The 14,351-nt window shown below is 41.9% G+C and overlaps 1 protein-coding gene across 4 annotated transcripts in view; it reads left to right on the top strand.

Annotated features, from left to right (window-relative positions):
• The window catches only part of UGGT1 (UDP-glucose glycoprotein glucosyltransferase 1), a 93,891-nt gene that overhangs the window by 62,303 nt on the left and 17,237 nt on the right, over positions 1-14,351 (top strand). For all 4 annotated transcript variants that reach the window (XM_074964014.1, XM_074964016.1, XM_074964017.1 and 1 more), the window contains exons 27-31: positions 2,735-2,837; positions 5,372-5,451; positions 6,334-6,523; positions 9,199-9,357; positions 14,206-14,291. In XM_074964014.1, coding sequence (XP_074820115.1) covers positions 2,735-2,837; positions 5,372-5,451; positions 6,334-6,523; positions 9,199-9,357; positions 14,206-14,291 — 618 coding nt within the window. The remainder of the gene's footprint in view (positions 1-2,734; positions 2,838-5,371; positions 5,452-6,333; positions 6,524-9,198; positions 9,358-14,205; positions 14,292-14,351) is intronic.

Raw genomic sequence — 14,351 nt, 5'->3', positions numbered from 1 at the left:
TCAGGGAAGTTTTGTGTCTCACAAAACTTAATAAAATAAAACATTTAATGAGAAATTGTTTGAGTGCAAGAGCAAATGGCTAGTGCGCTTATCTACTTTGTTGCTATTGTAATAATTGGGCTTACAAATTTGCCCTAATTTTAAGCTCAGTTATACAAAGTGAATAGAAGTTCATAAAATGTCACAATCTGTAACAATAAATATTGACGAGAAAAGGTGCATGTGGGTGACAGACTGAATTAGTACAAACAAAAGGACTTGTGGATGTAACTCAAGGACTGTATTAAGATCATGCTTCATAAACAAGAAAAGAGTGGAACCAGAAATCAATGGACCTAAATTGTTGTGTCAGAAACTAGGCCTAATTGGTGGAAAAATGAGTGTTTGGGCCATTCTGCTCATCACTCCCTTTTGGGGCCCTTAAAAGAGAAGATTTAAAAAAAAAAAAAAAAAAAGACGTTTCTCTGACAACTGCTGGCTGGGAGATGGGTGGACTGGGAGGAGCAAGCATTACCAACATGGCTGCCTCCCCATTGTGTCATTGGATCTGGGGTCTACTATAACACCATTGGGCCTTTTTAATCCTGATCTTGAGAGATGTCCTAACCAGACCAGGCCAAAGAAAGGTACCCAGATGACATTGTCACCTCCACCAGCTCTGAGACGTTGGTTTCTGCTTTCTCCCCTTCACCCCCCACCCCTCCAAAAAAAACCACAAACCCGTCCTCATGTTTTTTCTTCCTCACAAGACCATATATTTTATAACACTGCCGTAAACCTGTGTGACCAAAAAGGCAGTTTTAAAGCAATGCCCTGAACAGCCCAATGCAGGTACAAGTTTGCCCAGTCTCAGAGTGGCTAATAAGACCATATGCTTTTCCAGCAGTGCAGGTGCAAGTGAAAGTCAACACCAGCAATAGAGTCTGCATTTTCTGTCGTTCCCTCTCATGTATGTTTGTTTTGTCATGTAGGAAAAGGGATCAGACTTCTTAATGCTGCTTTCTGGCCTTAGAATCTATGGTGATAAGCTAATCTGACCTTCTGTATAACACAGGCCAGAGAGCATCCCCAAAATTATTCTTAGAGCAGATCTTCTTAGAAAAACATTCAGTTTTTATTTGAAAATTGTCAGTGATGGAGAATCCACCACAATCCTTGGTAGATTGTTCCAGGACTTCAATAGCAATAGCAAAAACAACAGCTCCACCTTATTTTAGCTAACTTTTTCCGTTTCCCCCCAAAAGGGACACTTACTATCATCTAAGACAGGGGTCTCCAAACTTTATGAGACGAGGACCATATTAGATTTTTGAAGGGGCTTTGCGGGCCGAAGCAACTGTGAAAGAAATTATATATGCAAAATGGTTAAAAAAAACAACGCTACTGTGTCAGTATTGCATTAAATTCTAAATCAGGCTCCCCTTTTTGGGTCTGCTCTGCCCTGTGCCTGCTCCCTTCTCCTTGTGCCTGCTAGGCATGCCTGCTCTGCTGCAGAAAATGACACAGGATTGAAAGTTTGGCTGTACTTGGGTAAGAGAAGCTCCAGGTTCCCGTTGTTGGTTGGGACCGTTTGGTTCTATTAGTGCTGAAGTTAAATTTTAACCATTATGAAATTGTTAATTTCCATCTTCTTTACTTCATTTATTGGCGACGTAATTAAGCATCTGGCTTGTATTTTTACTCTAAGGCAGGGGTCCGTGCCTGCTCGGCTGCAGCAGCAACTCTCCCCTAAGTTGGCTCCCCTTTTGGGGGGACACTGGCTCCCGGGGGCACTCACCCCTCCACACTGCTCAGCTGAGCTATTCCCTTCCCCCCCACAACCCATGCGACCTGCTTCCGGCAGCCCCTCCCCCTGCCTGCTCTGCGTGCCTACTCAGCTGGAGCCTGCCTGTTTGCTTCTCCCGGTACCTGCTCGGCTGCAGCAACGACTCTCCCCTAAGTTGGCTCCCCTTCTGGGGGGGACACTGGCTCCCAGAGGCACTCACCCCTCTGCACAGCTCAGCTGTGCTGCCACCCCATGTGAGCTGCTGCCAGCGGCCCTTCCCCCTGCCTGCTCGCTTGCCTACTCAGCTGTTCGCTTCTCCCCTGTTGGTTGGAGGGCCAGAAAAATGGAAGCCCCGGGCCGGATCCGGCCGCGGGCCGTAGTTTGGAGACCCCTGATCTAGGAAATGGTCAAACAAAGGCTTTTCCTTCTGAAGACCCTCTACAACTAGAGGGAAAGGGAAGAAGGGATATTGTTAAGACAAAAGGCTCACTTAAAAGCATTTGAAATGTAGACTATTAACTGTTTTTTCCTTCTTTTCTGTATCTTTAATAAAAGGTAAAACTTTTAATGGTGTATTTGCCATGGGACTAAGCAGGGTCAGGTCTCTGTATACCAAACCTTATTTAAAATTGTTTAGTGTTGGACCATGACAGTCATGTTAACACGTTTGAGTCTTTGGGCCAATTTATTCCATCAAAATTAATACATCAGCACCCAACCTATAGATCCTTAGGCTATTTGGCCCCAGTTCAGGAATGTACTTAAGTACATGCATAACTATACTTAAGTATGTGTGAGTAGTCCCATTAAGCACCTTCCTGAATTAGGAATTTGCTGGGGTTTTCACCCACATTATTTGGGATTCTAAGAGCAGAGGGGGTTGTTGTTTATCCATAAATCTGTTTGTTTAAAATGGCTTTTTTAATTCTTGATTTTTTTTGTCCTCTTTTCTCTTTTCTTTTTGTTTAGTGCAGTTAAACTGAGACCAAAGGAGGGAGAGACCTACTTTGATGTGGTGGCTATTGTTGATCCGGCTACCAGAGATGCTCAAAGACTTGCTCCATTACTTATGGTATATATAAAGCATTGTAATGCATTAATCAGCAGTTAAAAGACAGTAAAATAGTTTAAAACTTTTATAATATAGTTTGTTCTGTAGCTATGGATTGTTTCTCTTTTCCCTTAAATGGATGGTGGATAGGAATCGTGTAATGGCCTGTTGAAGCCTACAGCACAGTAAAAAAGCATTTGAGAAATTTACGGGTATCATGAGAGAGAGACAAGATTAGGTTGTTGGTATGAGAAAAGCTTCAATTATGTGAAGTGCAGAGCGTTTGTTAGTCATGTTGGCATGTAACGTTTGATGCTCCTTGACATCTCTTGTTAGTAAAATTATTACTTATTTGAAATCTCATCTTGCGTTTGAAAAAATAGAATGAACAGAGTTGAAAATCATAGTAGTGGGATTATTAATTAAACTGGAGATAAAGTAATGATCAATTTCTCAGAAGGGCTGTGGGCTTTGCAAAATTAAAGTGCTTTGAATTCATGGATTGCAAGGCTCTCTAGAAATACAAAGCATTGAATTGTTAAAATAAAATACTTCATCTCTAATAATTAGATCACGAGGCTATTTCTTTAATGTTTTAAAACCAGTCTTCACATGAAAGTCTAACATCAAAAATTTAGAGCATGTCCATATTACAGAGCCTATGCTGGCATAGCCCCCTAGCGGCCATGTAGCATAGGAGTTCTTCTAGCAGAGTAAACCACTTGCCCAAACAACATTAGCTAAGCTGATAGAGGCACTCTTCTATTGTCACAGTTTCGTCTACACTGAGGTTTTTGTCCGTATAGCTGTGTCAGCTAGAGGCTGTGACTCACACGCCTAGCCAACATGGCAACACTTGTAGTGTAGACCAGGCCTTAGGCTATGTGTACATCACTAATGTAGCAATACTGGCATACAAAGCACTCCTAGTGTGGACTGGCAAAGCTGAGCTTTGTATTGGTACAGTAAAACTATCCCCATGAGCAAAACAAACTCTACTAGTTAAAGTGCAGCTTTGCCTGAATAGCTGTGTCTACACTACAGTCTTCTGCTGGCACGGCTATGTCACTCAGGGATTACCCATCTTTACGCCCCTGACTAACATAGCTGTGCCAGCGGAAGACTAGTGTAGACGTAGTCCTAGATGACTCCATATTTTACAGTGTTTTTCTGTATTGACATGGATAAAATTAGACTCACATCTCACATATTTCTGAGAGATTCATTTGGATAGAATATATCAGATAACGAACTTCAGCATGTCAGTGAAATGCTAATTATAGTATACTATGTAATAAATTTAATTAAAAAGGCATGGTAAGAACAGGGCCAGATTAACACAGGGGCTTTAGGGGCTGCAGCCCAAGGTCTGGGGCTAAGGGGGGCCCTGCAAAAATAAATCCATAATTATATAGAATTCTCCAACCCGTTGATTGTGATCGACTGGTCAATCCTCTGCCAGTCGATTGTGATCTCCGGGCCGCTAAAAGTCCAGTGGCGCAGCATGGCTCAGGCAGGCTGCCTGCATGCCATGGCCCCACACCGCTCCTGGAAGCCGCCAACTGCTGGCACATCTCTGTGGCACCTGGCGGGGCAGGAGGCAGCTCCGCACGCTGCTCCCACCCCCAGCACTGTCCCTGCAGCTGGCCAACGTGAGTTGCGGGGGTGACACTTGCGGGCATGGGTAGCGCATGGAGACACACTGTTCCCCTCCCCACAGGGGCATGCAGAGACATGCCAGCAGCCGGCCACTTCCGGGAGCAGTGTGGAGCCACGGCATGCAGGCAGGCAGCCTGCCTGACCCCTGCTGCACCGCCGGCCAGGAGCCGCCTGTGATAAGCACCTCCCGGCCGGAGCCTACACCTCACGCCCTCTCCTGCACCCCCAACCCCCTCCCCCAGGTCAGAATCCCCTCTTGCACCAAACTCCCTCCCAGAGTCCACACCCCTCATCTGCACCCCAACACTCAGCCCCAGCCTGGAGCCCCCTCCTGCACCCAAACTCCCTCCCCGAAAGAAACTAATATAACAGCTGTTCTAAGGTAAGAAATAGGCTATTTTGAATTAACTTAACTATATTCTACATGTTTTAAGACTGAAATATAACCACAGAATGACTGTTAATTAAAAGGCAAGTTTAGTATAGTGTTAATAGCCTCAATGCCATAATTGTGATCATTTTGTTTTAAATTAGGAAAAAGACTTGTATACAGGGGCCACACAAAATCTAATAGCCCCAGGCCCACAGGAGAGTTAATTCGGCCCTGGGTAAGGCCACTCTCTCAAATGATTTTTCATTGGATCATTTTATACAAGTTCAGTTCCACAGAAAATATTTTTGAGGGAGAATCTGTCTGCATCTTGTCTACTACTTAGAATATCCCCAAAGTCCTATTTAAAATCATGGTACAGCAAGTAACTAATTCACTTCACCAATTCAATCAAATAAAATGTGTGGTAGGCAGATTGTTAATGCTCATTAAGGCCTAATCTGCAAAAACAGTACTCGTCTCTCTAGTAGGAATTTTAGGGTATATGTGTCTCTCATATTTTTAGGTTTTGAACCAACTGATAAACATGAATCTAAGAATTTTTATGAACTGCCAGTCCAAACTTTCTGACATGCCTCTGAAAAGGTAAGGAATACTATGTTGGGGGAAAACACCTTAGTCTAAGCAGCAGTGTTAAAAACATTTGAGGATCATTTACAGGAGATAAACATGCAATTCTGAAGTATGAAAAGGCCCCTGAGGGCAACAGTTCTGTTCATGGCAACTTTGGAGGTTTCAAAATTCCTTTTCATTCCACAATGGAATAAAAACTAACTCTTTTGAATGTTTTCGCAAAACCAGAGTTGTGCTGAAATGTTCTCTTTGGGATCGAAACATGAGTATTTCAGTTCAGGAAGGGTGTGTGTGTGTGTGTGTGTATCTGTCTGTCTGTGTCTAGAAACTGGTGGGTACGGCACTGGCATGGGATTTGGGAGATCCAGCTTCAGTTTCCTGCTCTGCCTGATTCAGAGCAGAGTTTTGACCATTCTGAACTGGGCAGAGCAGGGACCTGAACATGGATTTCTCGCATCCCACTGTCCTAACCACTAGCCTATAGAATCAGAGTATCTTTTCTGTCTCATCCCCTCCCCTCCCCCATGAAAACTTTATCAAAATCAGTATGTCTCGGCATATTTGCCCACTTCAGTCTCTGTCATCTCTGTTGTGACTTTAACTACAGCGATTCAAATGCAATATTAAGATATTGTAGCTACTCCATAAGACACTTCAGAATTTAATTTGAGTCTAGATCTTCTGGTAAAGTAAAATATTTAATTAGTCAAGATGAAATTTGATCTATGTTAAGTGTGATTTCTTTAGCAAAGAGCCTATACATAGAAGGGAACACAAGTCCAGTAAAGGGCTTTCAGAGGCTCTGAGACTATCCTTTGGAAAGATGACTGTCAGTGAGAGTTAAAAGGCATGAAACATGGCAGCCAGATATTCTATTTCCTTTTGCAATTTCAGCTTTTATCGCTACGTTTTGGAGCCTGAGATTTCTTTCACAGCAGACGACAACTTTGCTCCTGGTCCAATTGCCAAATTCTTGGATATGCCTCAGACTCCACTGTTCACTCTGAACCTAAACACCCCTGAGAGCTGGATGGTGGAGTCTGTCAGAACTCCATATGACCTTGATAACATTTATTTAGAGGAGGTAAGAGACTTCAGCATTTCCTATTTGTTTAGTGTGCTTGTGTGTGATTTTTCTGGGGCTCATCTTTGGAATTTGGAAGCTCAAAACAATGCAGTGCTCTAGACAGATGAGGGGAATGCCACATTTACACATTCTAGGCTTACTGCAGGTTCCACAGAAAAAACTGCATCACATTTATACAGCATTTCATAGAAATGGTCCTGAACTAGAAAAGAAGAAAAATTATTATGGGGCTCCAAACTTTTTATTTTTTAATTCTTTTTAAATAAATGAGTTTTTCTGATGCTCCATATAGTGTCTTGAATTTTTAAAAAAAATCATTTGTTCAAAATTTAAGGGTTTTTCAACTCCGGTTTGTTCAAGGGATTTTTTGTGTAGGCCTGAGAATATCACCTCAAATGTTCAGGCCCACCCACCTCCTCCCTCCCCTTTCTCTCTGAACACACACTTGTCTGCGGTCTGCTCCCTGTTCATTTTCAGTTCTGCTGCTGCTGTTACTGGTAGATACCCACTTTCAGGGGCTGGGGTAGAGCATGCACCACCACCAAATAGATAAACAGACAACATACAAAAGAAACTGGAAAATAAATGTTCTCTTATCTTTCCTTTATAGTAACCTTAGGAGTGAGTTGTCATAATAATAGGTCCACCATTTTCAGATGGAAATGAGATTTTTCAATTTGATGGTGATCCTTTAAAACTTTATATGCTATCAGAGAAATCTGGAAGGGGAGGCGTTATAAAAAGAAACAAGGAAAGAAGTGAAATCAAAAGAGGACTCCACATTTAATCCAAGAACACTGATAGTAAAATAAAGGAAGTATATCTGTCTGTACGGTCACTGGTTGGCATTTAGAAAAGCTTTATGGCATGGAGTGAATAAACCAATTACTGTTGGCAGACACAACTTTCCGGCTTGCTAGTCTAATAGTCTAAAATGACACTAGCTAATTAGGTCCTAGATACTAGTGCTGGGGTCTCATTACCTGCATTATAAGGTACACCACATTCACCTACACTAAACTGAGAAAATTGTGAAGTGATGTAAAGTGAACAACTCTTTCTTGCTTCAGAGTGCAAGCTAATAACCCTAAGTAGGTGTGAAAATATCATTTTTTTCCCCCCTTGGATTAAGCCATTGCACTGTTGACGAGAAACAATTAGATTTTATTTTTAAAAAAAAATTGTTTGTGTATCTAGTGTACGTGCAAGATGCCAGATTGAATGCCCTGGAGGCTGAAGTCCTCTATTTATCCACAGAACAGGTTTGGCATGGGCAATGGCAGTGCAAGCTTCCCCACCAATGTGCCTCAACCCTGACCTGGAGGAACCACCTCTAGAGGTGAGAGGGTAGTTCAGTCTCCAGAACCATTGAGTCCTTGAGTCTGCTGAGGTTGTCAACAGTAGTGCCAACTTAGAGGGTGGCTTTTGTGATATGGACTTCTGTCCACTGCAAAGTGGAGCAAGACTGCCAAAATCACTTCAGATAGGGACATCAAAAGCTAACAGCTGGTAATAACTTTTGGCCACTGCCAACCTGGATTACATTTAGACTGAAAATCTTTATAACCTATTACCAATTCACCTTTATTTTTGCCTCCCCCTAATGTATCTGGTAACATCCAGTGCCAGATGCAGTACAATGCATTAGATAGACCAATGGTTGGCTCTATCATCAATGATCCTGTACTAATTGTAAAGCAAATTGTATTTGTATCACTGTTAATTTATTGTCTTAAATAATTAAATTATAAATGGGCAACTAAAGGGACAATACTAGTAATTTTAGACCTCTAAATTTATTTTACCAATTGTATTTTCCTTTTCTGTGCCTGAACACATGGAAAGATTCTGAATGTATCAGAGACTTTTCTAATCTAATCACCATCCCAAATCACTAAACAATACTGGCAGTGTTTTTGTATGTGAGATCTCCGAGATGCAGATCACTGAAGCTAACAATTAAACTGAGCATTCTGGAGCAGTAGGGAGGTTGGACCATCTCACAAAATATCATAACATTCTTCACAGTTGATAGTTTCCTCAGGAGAAGGTCCAAGCCCAAAATAGCAGAGGATTAGGATTGAGGTGCATTGAGAACTCTGGGTGGGTAATTTTGCTCTGCAGATTTGTCCTGAATTATTTGCAGACAATTACATCATTTAGCATGCTGTGGGCATTGTGAAAATCTGTCTATGTATATAAAGATTAAATTATTAATGTACGTTTTTAAATTAATTGGGAATGAAGGATGGTCTTGGACTGGACAGAACTCAACAAATCTGGGTTCAGTTTCCAGCTCTGTCACAGACTCTGTGTGTGACATCAGGCAAGTCACTAGAACTCTGCCTAAATTCTACATTTCTATATGCTTCTCTTCTCCCACTCTTTCTCTTGTCTGTAAACTCTTCAGGGCAGGGACTGTCTCATACTATGTATAAATACAGTGCCCAGCTCAGTGGGGTCCTGATCTCCTTTGGGGCCTCTAGAGACCTACTTTAATACCAATGAAGAATAATCCACCTGAACCAAAATACAGAAGTGCTTTTATTTAAAAACTAAAATTGAATTTTAGAGCATAATCCAGCCACTAGGCAATGTAGTCAAAATAACTGGTTTGAGTTATTTCTAAATGCAGCAATGGCTCTTCTTTTTTTTTTTTTTTTTGGTGGCAGGTGGATAATAGAGTAGCTGCAGAATATGAATTGGAGTATCTGCTTCTGGAAGGACACTGCTATGACATCAGTACAGGACAGCCACCTCGAGGACTCCAGTTCACACTGGGAACTTCAGCCAATCCTGTCATTGTTGATACCATTGTGATGGCCAACTTAGTAAGTGACTGGTTTTATACAGGCAACAAACTACATTCCTCAAGGTTCTATCCTCTATGTTGCTCATGATATATGCAAAGTCTATTGGCAAGAACATTAAGATGTACGGGTTGCCTTTTAATATGTTGAAAATACACATGTGACTATTGCTTGCACCCCAATGGATCTTGCAAGTTTGGTTTCAGTTGTGGAAGAATGGTTGGATTAGGTTGCTGGTGAGATATGTCAAGCACTTTATTCCAAACACTGTCAAGGCAGAAGTCTTGCTTTTGGAGCGGGCTGTCAGTTGTTGTTACCAAGACACTCTTGGTCCCTCCATATCCCAGCTTACTGAGAGGACTCTTGCAGGTAGTAGTGTGCCCTCTTAAGAATATTGGCATCACATTGAACAAGCTCTTCCCATGGAAAACCAATCAGTTGTGTAATTTGTGTAGGCTGGCCCTTGTCTCCAAAATAACCTTGTAATAGCAACTTGTGTCCTCACACCCATGAGGCTGTCATTTTAATTCTTTCCTAGCATGGCTTCTTCACATCTTGTTCAGAGTACAGTAGCACAATTGCTCACTGGTTTTATTATTTCCATTGGCTACCTGGGGAGTGTGAGCTGATCTGAAATTGACCTTGTTGATAGTTAATCATGCTGCCCTGGCTGTGTTCAACACCAGCTTGAGCCTTGTCCAAAGAGGTCTTTGAAACCACCCATTTTTCAGGATTCCCTCATAATGTCTTAGGTCAGCAGACCTCCATAGCTTTGCTAAAGTGGGTCCTAGGAGTGGAGGTCATTCCTTCTTGACACTTGTCTCAGTTTATTCTCCCATTTTAAAAACAAGGAATATTGTACACTCCTTTATAGTCTGGGAGTTCAAGGTAGTAAAATCTTATTCTGCAGGCAAGTGAGTGATGGAAAGGGAAGAGATGTCATTTGTTCTGTATAAATCTGTAGAATCATAATTTCAATGGTGTCACCCTCTGCAGAGTGGGTGTGTGTGTGGGTCTCTCTCTCTCTCTCTCTGCCACCCCATTTCCAGGTCCTCTGGCTGGTGGAAATTTTGGTAATACAATATCACTGGAAATGGGTCAAGTTGGGAGAAAGAACTCTTGCCTGATACCCATGAACACAATGTATCAAAGAGGACAAACCTAGAACAATTATGTAGCTATATATGCAAGAAAATGTTAAAAATTATACTTTAACACAGGGATGCATTGCTTACATTAAAAAAGACATTCTATGGATGTTACCCTTGACATGTAGAACTGAAAACTTATTCATCAAAGTCATCATCAGTGTCATCTCTGTCTAGGGCAACACTGCTAGACATGTTATCACACTGATTCTCATCTGTGCCGCACTCGCACTTCTCCGTACAAGGCAGGCTGCTGGCCAAACGTTTGCAGGCTGGTGAGCATCTGATCTTTGCACACAAGCATATGATTAACTGAAGGATTGATTTGGGAGTGTGTGGTATTTCATATATCACTGGTGTGATAAGTCCATCTCCCAAGACCCATCCATGCCCAGTAGGGGAGGGTAGTTTTGGATGTGCTTGATCATCCCAGAGCCATTCCATTGCTTGATGATTTCCTCTCTTGATAGCACGTATAAATGTACCCCTTGTCGGTTGCAGTTTTTCTCCATTTGTCTGCTGCTTGGAAAACATCCATGAACATAGCTCTGTAAGTGTCATAATGTTGGTCTTCAAATGGTAAACTCAACATATGAATGCTTCCAGTGCGTTTATGACCTCACCAGTGACTATCTCAGCTGTTCCAAGCACCTTTAGAGCAAGGAGAGTGGTCGTCAGAGACTAAATCCAGTGCCTTCCAGAAAGACAATTTGGTCTTTCCAGCCAATTTTCCAGTAGTGTCAGACCCTGAGAGGGCATGGAAACCTGGAAGTGTGGTGGCTTTTAATGATCCTAGAGGTAGGAACACATCTCTGAAGGATATACAGCAATTCTGTTCCCCAGCAGCAGGCACAAAAACAGAATCTTGCAAAAAAAGTCTGGAATAGCATCTCAGAGGGAGCCCTAGAACATTAGTGTCCTGTATAAAAACCCAGACTTTACTAGCACTTGTCTCTGGGGTACAGATAGTATGCAAGATAATTTTAGTGTCCGCCTCCTCTTGGGAACTACAAAGAAATTCCATTGAACAGTGCCAGGCAGCAGCTTCATTATGAAGTCTCACGTGTTGAAACTGTTTGGATACCTTCGGGCTTACTGCAGAAGGAGCAGGTGTTTTTTCTGAAACGCACACCATGGGACCTTGTGTAAGGTGAGCCTTGCCCACAGTTGTCACTTGTTCCAGCTTCAACTTTTTTTCCTGATGCTTGAAGTACTTCCTTTCCAACCTTGCCAAATACAGTTTATGGGTGCACTTCCTCTAGTATGTAAGGTACCACCCACCATTGTGTTTAACCAGGTCTTCCATAGTGACACTCTCCTAAAATTCAGCTACTCGTCACTAATCTTTGTTTCCCCACTAAAAATGATCAAGACAAAAGTAAACACAAGGATTTTGTAATTAATTACTGCGGGATTGTACTTAATTATGTTATGTAGCTATGTGCATCCCGTTTGGACGTGGATTCCAGTACCTTCTGGCTGGATGCTGAAATCCTAACCGGTGTCTCATCACAATTCTTTTGGCATAACAAAGCTGATAATACCACTGAACTGCTTTTTTGCCACACTCCTTCCAATTAATTGGGTAGCACGTTCTGAGCATTAAGTGACAAGACAGTATGGTCAGTTGAGGGCCACAATTTAAATTTGTGAGAGCTGAATGTTTGACACTGCTGTGTTAAAATATAATTTAAAGAAATTGATTTAAAAAAAAACATTTTCTCAAATACGTATCTACATAATTGTTTTAGATTTGTCATGTTCGGTACCACTGTGTTTGTGGGAGAAATAAACCCAGCTTGATATGATACCCAACTTGACCCATTTCCGATGACATTGTATTACCAAAATATTCACCAACTGGAGGACCTGGAGCTGGGAGCTGAGGGGGAGTAAGTTTCCCCCTCTACCATGCCGCAGAGGGTGACACCATTGAAATTAGGATTTATTTATTTAATTTTAAACAAATCAGCTGACATTCCCTTTCAGGGCCCCGGGGAGGAATGGGGGGGCAAGTGGTGCAATTTGCCCCAGGCCTCAGAGGGGCCCCCATGAGAATTTTCATGGGCCCCCACGAGAGTTTTCGGCGGGGGGGTCCTTCAGTGCCACCAAACACACCCAGAGTGAAGGACCCGCTGCTGCTTCTTCCACTCCGGGTCTTCGGCAGCAATTCGGAGTGCCCCGAAGACCCCAGGCGTCCTGAATCCCCTGGGTGGCCCTGCTCCATTTGCTTCCCATCATTAACTTCCCATCATTACACATGCTCCCAGACTGTAAGTCTTTTCTGTAATTACCTGAGGCTATGGCTACACTCGAGAGCTTACAGTGGTGCAGCTGCAAGCTCTGTAGTGTAGCCACTCTAAAGGGACAGGGGGAAAGCTCTCCTGTTGGCTTAATTAATTCATCCCCAATCAGCGGTGGTTGCTGTGTTGTCAGGAGAAGCTCTCCCGCTGACATAGCACTGTCCACACCAGCACTTAGGTTGGTGTAATTTATGTCGCTCACAGGGGTGGCTTATTCATACCCCTGAGCAACATAAATTATATCGACCTATGTGGTAGTGTAGAAATAGCCTCAGTGTCTACTAAGGTGAATATAGGCCTGATGGAAGAACAAAAAAGGAGCCAGATTTTCACAGTTGATTTTTCTATATTGCACAGTTCCCACCTCTTTAGCTGACAACTTCCATAATTTTGCTGTAAGAAGAGCAGTGGGTATTGTGACTGTGCACATCCACAGGTGGGGAGGGGCTCAGATTTTTGTAAAACTGTTTTTAATTAGCCACTTTGTGGGGAAAACTACATGCTGCATTTGTTTTGTTTTTTAATGGGTATATACTTCTCTGTCTAACTTTTCCTTCTTATAAGTTTGGTCTCTGAACAACTGAATCTGAAGAAATTTGGAAATAGCCTACTAAGCATGCACACTGCATCATTTTCCTGAAGTTCAGAAACTTGGACTGTTGTGCTTTTTCTCCAAATCTTTGCACATGCATCTCTGATTGTGCAATCATAATTACACATTTGGTGGCAGAATGAAAGAACATGAGCCTGTAGGATGCATCAGCACAAATATTTAGACCCTCATCAGATTTTGTCACCTTAAAAATGAATTTTCTGATTCTTCTGCAATTAAAATCTAAAAATTGATGTTGCAATAACATACTTTTGTGTATGTGTTCTGCATAGTAATTTTTTAAAAGTTGTACCGGTGTGGTGCACTAAGTGTAGGATGTTAAATCAAGTTGAAGTCCCAATCAGAATGAACCAAACATTGTGTACTGAAGCTGTATCTTTTATGGATCATTACAGTGGTTATCTGGTGGTGGCTTGAAATATATATTTTTTTCTGCCATTGAGAGAAGCCCACAAGTTAGACATTCTGGGTCATCTTTGCAGAAAAACAGGCTGAAAGTCTGTGTTTGGTTTCTGCTCTGACGGTAACTACTTGAAAAAACTCCATCTGTTTGAAAGATTCTACCCATTCCATGAGTATTCCTTACTTTGAAATTGGAAATTTCATTGGAACTGGTAGAACCTTTCCTGTTCTTATCTGGGTTTTGAAGTTTAAAGATGTTTTAATCAGCTGATTTATGAGCAAATACATACAAATCTAAAATGGCTGATAAGGAAAAATGGTCAAACTGTATACTGCTAGGAAACCACAGCAAAAGTAGTCTTGATTTTCAGCTAAAACAGCATGTTGCTTTTTTCCTTTACAGGGCTACTTCCAATTAAAAGCCAATCCTGGGGCTTGGGTTTTGAGACTCAGAAAGGGGAGGTCTGAGGACATCTATAGAATCTACAGGTGAGGCTATATGGTATCTTTTTTTTTCTTCTTGTGAACATTTTGAACTGGACACACATA

This window comes from Natator depressus, chromosome 9, assembly GCF_965152275.1.
Source record: "Natator depressus isolate rNatDep1 chromosome 9, rNatDep2.hap1, whole genome shotgun sequence".
Classification (NCBI taxonomy): domain Eukaryota; kingdom Metazoa; phylum Chordata; order Testudines; family Cheloniidae; genus Natator; species Natator depressus.
This window is presented reverse-complemented; position numbering and strand designations above follow the sequence as displayed.